This window comes from Xiphophorus maculatus, chromosome 19, assembly GCF_002775205.1.
Source record: "Xiphophorus maculatus strain JP 163 A chromosome 19, X_maculatus-5.0-male, whole genome shotgun sequence".
Lineage (NCBI taxonomy): Eukaryota > Metazoa > Chordata > Actinopteri > Cyprinodontiformes > Poeciliidae > Xiphophorus > Xiphophorus maculatus.
Genome location: NC_036461.1, coordinates 10,410,521 through 10,420,991, shown reverse-complemented (window position 1 = coordinate 10,420,991; position 10,471 = coordinate 10,410,521). Strand labels below are relative to the sequence as shown.

The following is a 10,471-nucleotide window of genomic DNA, read 5'->3' as shown; positions in this document are numbered from 1 at the left end:
TTCTAGATAACGTAAATTTAGCATTTAATTTGGAAGTAAAGGTTCTAGTGTCTGAAACAAGAGTGGAGAGATGAAGAATACAAATTACATAGAGTCCTGGTTCTCAGACCTTGATGATTTGTAGAGGCATGTCATCTGCTCTACCCATTCTGCTTTCCCAAGGTCATAGTCAGCTCAGCCATCTCCTAAGGAATTTTGTCACTTTATTCATTCTTGTCACATGTACTCAGAGTCTATTCAGTCTGTTCTAACTACATTGCGACTCTTCAGTTAGAATGTCTTGAACCTATAGGAGAGTACTCCATTCTTGTCTGCTCCCTCCTGACATCGCTGGGACTTTGTAAATACACAAGAGTAGCTTGAGCAGGCGGAATGAAAATCTTCATAGCTGAAATGTTTGAGAAATGCTGCTTTCTAAAATTCCACTAACAGATACTTTCTAAAAAAATCGTAAGGTTGACAGTCTGTCATCACTCTGTTCAGTTAGTGATAAAATATCTCACGGAGAAATAGGACACTCCTTCAAGAGAGAGAGAGAAAAAAGAATCATTACTTCCCATTGAGTCCTTTCCTTGGTGTAAAGCTATCTGACTGAATGGCTGTTCAGTATTAGACCAAAAAAACAATCTGGAAAATTTGTTCAACCTAACATGCATGGGTTTGGATTGTGGAGGAAGTTTGGGAAATAATACCATGTATGTAGAAACACCCCAGGTCTAACGTAACAAGGGTATCTGTGCCAAAGTGCAGCACATATAATGGAATAATGATTTAGATATATAAAACAGATTTTTACGTCCTGTGTACAGTGTAATTTAGAAAAAAATCATAAATGTAATAAGAATGGCAATGAATAATAGCAAGGGTCAGTCAGTAAGAAACTGGCTGTAATTTAGATGGTTACTTATCTGGGACAAGCTGTTCCCCTTAATATAGTGTTTTGTGCAATAGCTTCAATTCTTTTGAAATCATCAGATTTTTACATAATCTGGGTTTCGGTTTCACTGGGTGAAAGTTTTTACTTTTACAGACGCTCTGATGCTTGTGCTTTTATTTTGAAAACAGAATTGCAGAGTTTCCTCTCCCTATGTGTGCATAGTTGTGTAACTTTAAGCTCTCCATGTGATGCTGAATAGAGGCAGTTGTCGGACCCCCCCCTCCTCTCCTCCTCCACACAAACGCACCATCCAATGAGCTGAACCTGACCTCCGGATGAAAGCAGGAAGAGAGAAACAGATAAAAAGAGTTACCAGATTCACTAAATCAGACCCTTGAAAGTAGATGCTGATGCAGATTTTATAAAACTCAAGAGAAGGGGGAAGTTCTTCCTGCAATTGAAAAAGTCAACAATGCCTGCACTTTCGATTCCGTGGGAATCAAAAGTGTTAAGAAATGTGTTTCTGCGTTTTAGCGGATCAGATTATGCTCGTCTTTGTGACTTGAAAGAATTTCACTTCACCAGACAAAAGACAGAAATGATCTGAGCTGTCATCCTGCTTTGCAGATCCAAAACAAAGGCACCTTCACAATAAGCCCCATTGTTACATTGAAGAATGAAGCTTCTATCCTGGGGACTATTAGCAAGACATAAAAAGGAGAATAAGTTCTGAACTTCTAACAAGATTATTGGTGTATAGCTGTGTTTCCAGCCTCAGCAAAATAGTCGCTGCACATTCCCATGTTTAACCACAGACTAGAAAGTAAATATTATTAAGTCATCGTGAATAGACTGCTAATTCAGCTTGTGGAACTGGATTGTGAGACACGCTGTGATCCAATATGTAATCTTCAAAGTCAATATCTTTGTTGTGTTTCTTTTTGTTGCTATAAATGTCCAAATTGGCAGTAATTTTGCCACTTTTTGTAAAAAAAAAAAAAAAGTAGCCTGATCTGAGTATTTCACCTTGATATACACAAGAGTTTGGTCTCAAGCAGTAATTTTGTAAGATTTAAAGTCCCTGACTTTCCACTGAGGGACTTGGGGAAAAAAAAAGAAATCTTTCGGCTAACTTTAGAAGATATATAATGCATAACAAATCAATGTGGTGTAGGTACCTCCCTCCCATCGTTTTCGGATTGCTAATAATTTTAGCCTTATTTTGGCACCATCCAACAGCCTGTCAAGTGTGTAAGGCATAATTGGACCATTGATTCTCATTCATGTTTGCTGTGTAATGATCTCAGAGATGCAGACAGGTTCACTTATCAGAATTTGTGTCTTTGCCATTCAAAAAAAAAAGAAAAAAAAAAGTTTTGATATTATCCTTTTAATAATAGTTTGAAGAATAAAATACGTATTGGAAACTTTGGGCTATCTATGCTTGTTTGTGCATTTGTTTTACTCAATTAAATTATCAGTAAATAGACCTTGGGGTGATTAACAACAAAATTCTTGATCATTTAAAAATTATTATTGTTTTTTCCTCATATTCTTGTGAATTTCAATGAAATAGTAAAAAATGTCTTGACTGCAGTAAAATTAATTTTAAACCTGAGAAAAATCTAGGATACTCTTTGCTTCTTTAAATTTGTTTTAGAATTTGTTCAGTATGAAGTCTAAAATCCATTCCTCTTTGAGTACTCACTTTGAGTTATCAAACTCAAAGTGAGTTTGATAAATAATGAGTCAAATAAGATTGAATGATTTATGTGCATTCAGTGTTACACATGTCAGTGTCTTAGCTGCAAAACAGTTTCTAGAAATTGTGTTCTGGGTATTTTTATGTAACGTCATCTATCATGAAGAGGAAAATAACTAAAGTTACAAAAAAGTCACAAGGCACAGAAAGAAGGACTCACTTGGACACCATTCAAACAAGTACATCCTCATCCCCAGAGAAATTTAGTAGAAAGATGTTTTTACATTATACCATTAGCTTATTTAATGCAGCAATAATAATTTCAAGGAAGTTAAAAAGATGGATAAAAAATTTTAATGAGAAAAAATAAAAGTTATGTGCAGTGGTAATCAAGTGAACGTCTCCCTTTTCACCGTTTCATACAAAGCAGTTTGGAAACTGTCATTTGTTGTGCTTATTTTAGTGAAATGTAATATAAAACAAGATAAAGTAAAGCCCGAAAATTTCTGTCAAGAGTAAAACTCTAAAAAACGAATATATATATATATATATATATATATATATATATATATATATATATATATATATATATATATATATATATATATATATATATATATATATATATATATATATATATATAAAATCCAGGAAGCCAGAATTTGCTTAGTAACAAACTACATTTCCCAGCATGCAAAGTACATCCAGGTTAAAAGGTCGTCGACGTCAAACTCATGCTGCCTGAAAAACTAAAACAAATGCTAAATTAGCCAAACGTTACCACTTCGGAACCAGCGCAAACGGTATTAAAAGCGTTTTGTTTACTCTGTATAGTTGCTCTAGTTTGTTTCAAATTAAAAATGTCTGGAAAGGCGAAGGAAATCTTACAAATGGACCTGTATGGATTACTCGGCATTGGGAGCTCAGCTACAACGAAAGAGGTACGTAAATAAGGAAGCTTTTAAAACAAACCAATTCTACTAGCAGATGACAAAACATGTGTGAAAGGTGCTTTTACTATTTTTAACTTAAAGGGTAAACTATAAAAGCGTATTCCTATGAAGCAGGTAGGAAGACTCTGTTTATGTGCCTGACTGAATGTATTAATTTGGTTTATCGCTGTAAAAATAGCACAGTTACAATGCATCTTACCAATTAAGATAAATGTCATGCAGACAGCATGAGGTTATTAGCTCAAGAATGACCCGACAAAATAAAAATTAAACAAACAGCCAGTAAACATACAAACCAGCTAAATGCCGAACCTCGCAGCTGTACTAATCTAGAATGGCCACTAGATGGAGACGTCGCGGCAGGTAACTTCTGCGTGTAACGGGTTGAAATTGTTGGCAAATTTAGGATATGAGAAAATAAAATAGTAAAAACAAAACAAATAGTAAGATAATCTAATGCAATTAAGGTTATTCAGATAATTGATAGACATCGTTTTGCTCAGAGTATAAAAGAGTTTTAAAAGTCTTCTCACTCTTGCATATCATAAGCTTGCTTTTATTCTTGATAATATAAATTATTAGTTCAAGAATGGATTTGAGGTCATTAAGCTTCCCTCTTTTGCCATGATTTGCTTAAACTTTAATCACGGTCTCAGAGATGTTGACCACAATGTCCTTAATACTTCTTTTTCCATCCACCGCCACATCTCTCCAAAATCCACTGGCCTAAACAAGGAGGAATTAAAATTACTGCCAAAAGAAGGGAAGTAGTTAATTTCTTAATTGGATTTCAAAGTGTTCTCATTCCCAGAGGATTATCCTTGAGGAAGTCCGTGGTTGTGGCTTGGGCAGAGCTGAAGCTCCAAAATTGAGAGCAGTGACTCTCTGCGGTCTGTTGATGGTTCAGAGAGATAGTGGGATTGTGAGTACGTGCGCTGAATAAAATCAGAGGACTTGTACAAAAATCAATCAAATGTGTGACGACGGATGTCATCAGACACTTATTCCAGTTGTTTGGCCTGTGGCCTCATCTCTCTCTAGTCAGGCTGTTAATCAGGGAGAAAGGGAAGAAGCTCATCCCAACATGGGTTGTCACATAAACAGGCATTACATAAAAGCCATGTTTTACAGACTGTAAAATATTGCTTTGACGCAGGAGTATTGCATTGAGTGTATGTCTGCAAAACCTATTTTTTAATCCATCTCTTATATCACTGTAGCTGAATTTGTGATGTTCTTTGATATTTAAAAAAGCTAGTGAAACTTATAAAATCTTATGATTTAACAGCTGTAAATAACTGGGCTTGGGGGTTTGGGTGGTGGTGAGGAAAAACCACCAGAGTTGTACCTACCGCAGATTGCAAGGTAAAGACATGTCAACAAGTGGGACCACACAGATGCTTTTGTGGTTTATTCTGCTTCTATAATATTAATAAACCTTTTACCTAATGAATTGCAGTATGAAGCAAGAACATGCTCATATAACTTACTCTTTGACAGACCGTTTAGGTGCACAATTCTAGCTTATAGCAAGGCTGTTCCTGTACAAGGCTGTTCCTGATACAGTGACTTGCAAAAGTAATCCCACCCTTAAAACTTTTCCACAATGTGGCCATGAATTTCAGTGAATTTAATTAGGATTTTATATGTTGGACCAAAACCTTTTTAGCCAGGATATAAAACATTATTTTGTATTCTCTTTGTCCTTGGAAGCTTGTAGAAAATAAAACAGCAATCGTGCCTAAACTGGAAATTCTGATCATGAAAGTTGGATGTCGCCAACTTTCATCCATTGCCACACTTTCATGGGGATAGACGCAATGAAAGTTAAAGGTACAAGGTTTTTCTTACAGTTTGCATCTTACTAAATCATTGGAACGCAGAGTGCCATAAAGTCTATTACTGGACATCTTCCTTTAGTGTTGGTATATATAAAAGGCAGCAAAGTGTTCTGTTGTAGAAAACGCATGGTGTGCATCACCATGAGCACACATTCCCCACAGTTAAACATGGTGATGATGGCATCATGCTGTGGTGAAAGACAAGAAAGCTGGTCAAACTGGCTCGAGGCTGCAATAGATTTGAAACAATGGAACAGATCAATTAGAGCATATTTATATATTAGAATGGCCCAGTAAAAGTCCAGACCTAAATTCAATTGAGAATGTATGGTAAAACTTGAAAATTGATGTCCATAGATGTTCTCTAACAATCTGAAAAAACCCAAGCTTTTTGGAAAAGAAAAATGAGCATCAATTTACAGTTTCTGAATGCATAAAGCTAGTAAAGACATACTGTTCTTCCAAATACTTGCAGTTTTCTTTGCAGAGAAAGATTCTTTTTCAAAGTATTTACTCCTGGGGCTGAATATTAATGCTCACTACACCTTCAGATATTTTAGAAGGTTTTGGAGAAATTTGTCTGAAAAAAAATTATTGCTTGATCTGTGTTCTTAGCAATAAAATAAACCTGTTTGTGACATTTAGAAGAGTACATTTCTACTTGAATTGTGCAGACTGTGATTAGTTCTTTGTTTTGTACTTTTGCACTGAAGTTGTGACATTTGCAAAAAGAATTAAGCTTTCTTTTTCTTTATAAAGGTTTATTCAGCTATAGTCTGGTAGCATGGGTGCACATCTACTGCTTGATTAAGGAAAACTGTACATATCAATGAAAGCAAAGTCTGATTATGCATTGAATCAAATATCCAAGCAGAACAGAATTGTGAACAGAAATCCAAAGCTGCTTCCAATCTTTCATCTTGTCTGTTTGTATTCTTTCCTTTTATTACACAATTATAAAATATTTTGTGTTCTACTACATAAAATACCAATAGAATACATTGAATTTTGTTGCTTTAATGTGCCAGAATCTTCAAAGCTTATGAATATGTGGAACGGACTGTAGATCTTTTATAGATTGTCTGTTTTTTGTAAATGGATAAGGATTGCTATGAAATATAATCTGTGACTAATACTCAATTTCAAAAGGACACTTTTAAATGTGCATATTCTCCTAAAATGCTCAAGTGAACTAAAGAAGAGTTATCCTCCCTATCGCTACCATAATTTGATTTAGCAGAACACTATGTAATGCTTTCACAATTTTTTGGACATATTTCAGAAAAACTCTCTGTGCCTGAAATAATTCCTAGCCTGAAATAATTCCTAGTGTCAGAGTTTTACTTGAAGTTTTACTATTTTGCTTGCACATCATAGTATCTTGCTGCAATAGTCTTCAACATATTTAATTTTCCTCTTCCACAGGGTTTCTAAAACTTAACAGGATATTAGTGTTGAAAAGATGACTAAAACTTGTCAAGAAGTTGCAGAGTTACTTTTATAAACACAAGGTAATTTTGTGTGGTTTAGGACATTTACTTCATGTCATAAAAGAGAAATGATCAACATTTATATAAGAAACGTGTATGCATTCATCCTCATTTTGTTCAGCAATACTCCTTTCACAATTACTCTTTCTTCTCTACTATGTTCTTCTTCTGGCTGCTATCTTCCTTCAGCAAATAATTGCCTCTAAATAGTGGAGTATAGCAATTAACAGGGAGAGTCCCATGGCAGTGAGGCAGCTTATCAGCCTCAGAGGTTCTGCTGTGGCTGCGATGCGGCTAGGACACTCAGCAGCAGTTTGTCAGCAATCATTTGGCCCTGGAGACGGGTAATGAGGACAAGATGTACGGAGGAATCAGTGCGGTGGAGACTCAAACCATTTGGCTACTGTTGGCTTGCTGCTGCAGGATTGTTGTCTTCTCTTAATCTTGTGACTTGTCCTTCCACAAACTCAAGCGTGGGAAATAGTTCAGCAATTTCCTTCATTTAGTTTCTCGCATTTGAAACCTAGAACATTGGGATGTTACAAGGAGTGGTAGTAGTAGCAGAATGTAAAATTATAATCAATATGGAGTTTCTTCTTATTATTTTTCTTGTTTTGTTTGCATGCTATCAGGATTTTTTTGTCCTTTAACGATCAGCAAAATCTGCCAAAAGATGACCATGAAGATGCAATTATGTCTGAGCTGATTATTGATTTCTAGGTTTTTGAGCCAATGGGGTTCAGTCTTGAGTTCAATCCTGCTGGTTATGGCACTAATGGGAGCTACAGTGGCTTGATGAAATATGAAATGATATTTTAGAGAAAAAGAAATGGGAGGAGGGGGGAGAAAATGGCAAAATATGATAAGTATTTAGAATGCAAATGAATAAAATCAGACAATGATTTGGAAATATGTTAAAATTGTAAAATTATCACAACTATAATTGAACAGCCTGGCTTTCTAAATCCTGAATGTAGCAAACAATTGCAACCCTGATTAAGGCATATTTGATTATTGTGCCTATTACTAACTTTGATCTTTGTTGTTATGCTGAATTAGCACAACTGCCCATGTGATGAGCTAGAAATTTCAGTAAGATGTTCATTGAACACGAGAAGTTCGCAGCAGTTTTCCTTTGCTCATAAAACAATAGCTTTACACTGGTTTTCTTTACTACATTTAGAGCTGATCTTAAATATTATGTTCAGAAATGTGCAAATATTTTCTTTAATGCATACGTAATTGATATTTTGTGTTGAAAACTTTGTTTATTCTGCAAGTTAGCTAGGGAAAATAAGCTCAGGAAAAATTAAGGATTAAAAAGTTTATGTTTTTTATTTAAACATCAATTGTTTCATGATAACAAAACCAAGGAACATATTTCTTAAATGTTACTGGAGTGTGAAAAATATGAAGCTGATTCAAACACAAAGTACAGCACAAATATAAAGTGGAAGGAAAATAATGCATGGTATTCTAATAAGACAGAGCATTTTTGTCAATTTCTCTGCATAATTCCTCAAAATCAGTCAGACTGGATGGAGAGCATCTCAAATCGTGAGATGCTTCCCAGTTGAATTTAGGTGTGTACTTTGTCTGGACCCTTCCAACAAATTAATATGCTTCAGTTTATCCATTCCATCATATCTCCAGCTGTATTTTTTGGGTTAGAGCCCTGCTGGAATGTGAACCTGCACACCAGTTTCTGGTGTTTTGTAGCCTTTGCAGCCAGGATTACACTATGTTCATCTCCATACATCTTGCAATCAACTTTGAACAGCTTATCTGTCACTGCTGATAAATGTCAAGTCCCCAGATATTCTAATAACTGCCTATTTTAATATTTCAAATACCAAACATAACTTACTATGTATTAATACGCAACCATCTTAGCAATTCCACAGAAACAAACATCCACATTCTTCGTTATTTCCCCTCTTGGGGTTATAGCAAATAAGCAATAAGAAAAATTAATGGCACCTCTTGATTGGCTGCATTGCAAATGCCCGCCAAAGGCCTGCAGATATTTCAGCTTCTCGAACTGCTTTTTGCCTCGAATAATTTAGTTCGATTTACAGGAAAATCTGTAAATTATGGAAGTTTTCTATGAATAATCTGCAAATACTGAACCACAAATAGGTGGGGGTAAACTGTGTAGTGTTTCATCCACTTTAGAGTTCTGCCCTACTTTATGTTGGTCTGTCACAAAAAATCCCAAAGTAGATTTTATTTTGTCACGTCACAAAATGTGAAAAACCTCAAAAGACAATGAATGCGTTTGCAAGACAGACTTCTGACAATGATTAAAGGAAAATAGAGCAAGTTATGAATACATTTGAATTCTTTATTTCAAAGTCTTTACAAATTTTAGGACCACAGATTGCCTTCAATCATTATTTTTGTTGATGGAAAAAACTGTTTATTTTTTGTAGGGTGTGGCGAATGCATTCAGAGCACAGACTTTAGTGTTTAACTTGCTCATATCTTCCTAAAAGTGTTTGGAACATTTTAGAAAGAGCTATAATTGGAATTATAAAGCAAAGAGCAAGGAGAGACAGATGGAGAGAGGCTAAAGCCAAAGACTGGAGCCAGAACTGAAGCACTGGTCTGCCAGTTTTAACTTTATGATGATTATTTGTACCAAACAGAAAATACTTGGTATTCTTTTATGATTCCTAGTACTTGAACATCCTGGACGCAAATAATCACTTACGCTTTGAAGTAAAGAAGGAAAAAAAGAGAGAGACCTGTTGATATCATTGAAACTTAAGGTCTTGTGCTTTGTACAGTCCGTATCTGTCTTAATGTGTATAACACAGGGACTCATTTAGGTTGTTGCTAAAAATGCTGCATCTTACCACATTCTGCTTTGTTTGGTCAACATTGGAGCTTGGTTTGTACTGTAAAGGTCAAATTGTGCTAAATAACCTACATAAACACTGCATATGCAAGAAGACAAATGTAAATGTTTCCCAGACATAAAGAAAGGTGCTTCCACTTTTTTCATGGCCTGTAGCATACTGGCAGGAGATTGATTTATGTGAAAGTTGGGACGGAGCGGGCCGGGGAGTCGGAATACGTGAAAACATGCGGTACATCAGAACGTCTGATTAGGATTTGTGTATTTAGGCTGTGCTCACATGTATGAAGGAATGTATGAGGCAGATCTTTAGCATGCAATGCACGGTACACATCTGAGCATGTGTTTTTGGAGTTGCGTGCAGAAAGTCAGAGCCCCTGTGGTCTTCACAGAAGCTTTTCCTGCTTTCTTTTATTTCACCAATGGAGGAGGTGTCTAATGGAACCCCCCCTAACTGGACAAGTGAAGGGAAAACATTATAAGCAGTCACCCAGTTTACCCATCATCATCATCTCAAAAGAACCATGACTCATTTAGAAGAAAAGCTGTAAAATTCTAACTTAAAGTTGCAATGCTCCATACTTTCCATTGTCTTTCAACTTTTACTTGAAGTTGTCTCATCCTGAGAACCTTGAATTCTCCTCTTTCCCACCCATAATCCCTCTTAAGTTTAGCATTATTATTCATAATTAGCCAACAAAATCCCATTTGCTGCTTCTTCTGAGAACTCAATAAACTTTTGGTAATT

The 10,471-nt window shown here is 35.6% G+C and overlaps 1 protein-coding gene across 2 annotated transcripts in view; it reads left to right on the top strand.

The window, feature by feature from the left end:
* The first annotated feature begins 3,294 nt into the window (after positions 1–3,294).
* Positions 3,295–10,471, top strand: part of dnajc17 (DnaJ heat shock protein family (Hsp40) member C17) — a 42,280-nt gene continuing 35,103 nt past the window's right edge. For both annotated transcript variants that reach the window (XM_023352764.1, XM_005806148.3), the window contains exon 1: positions 3,295–3,520. In XM_023352764.1, coding sequence (XP_023208532.1) covers positions 3,440–3,520 — 81 coding nt within the window. In that variant the 5' untranslated portion in view covers positions 3,295–3,439. The remainder of the gene's footprint in view (positions 3,521–10,471) is intronic.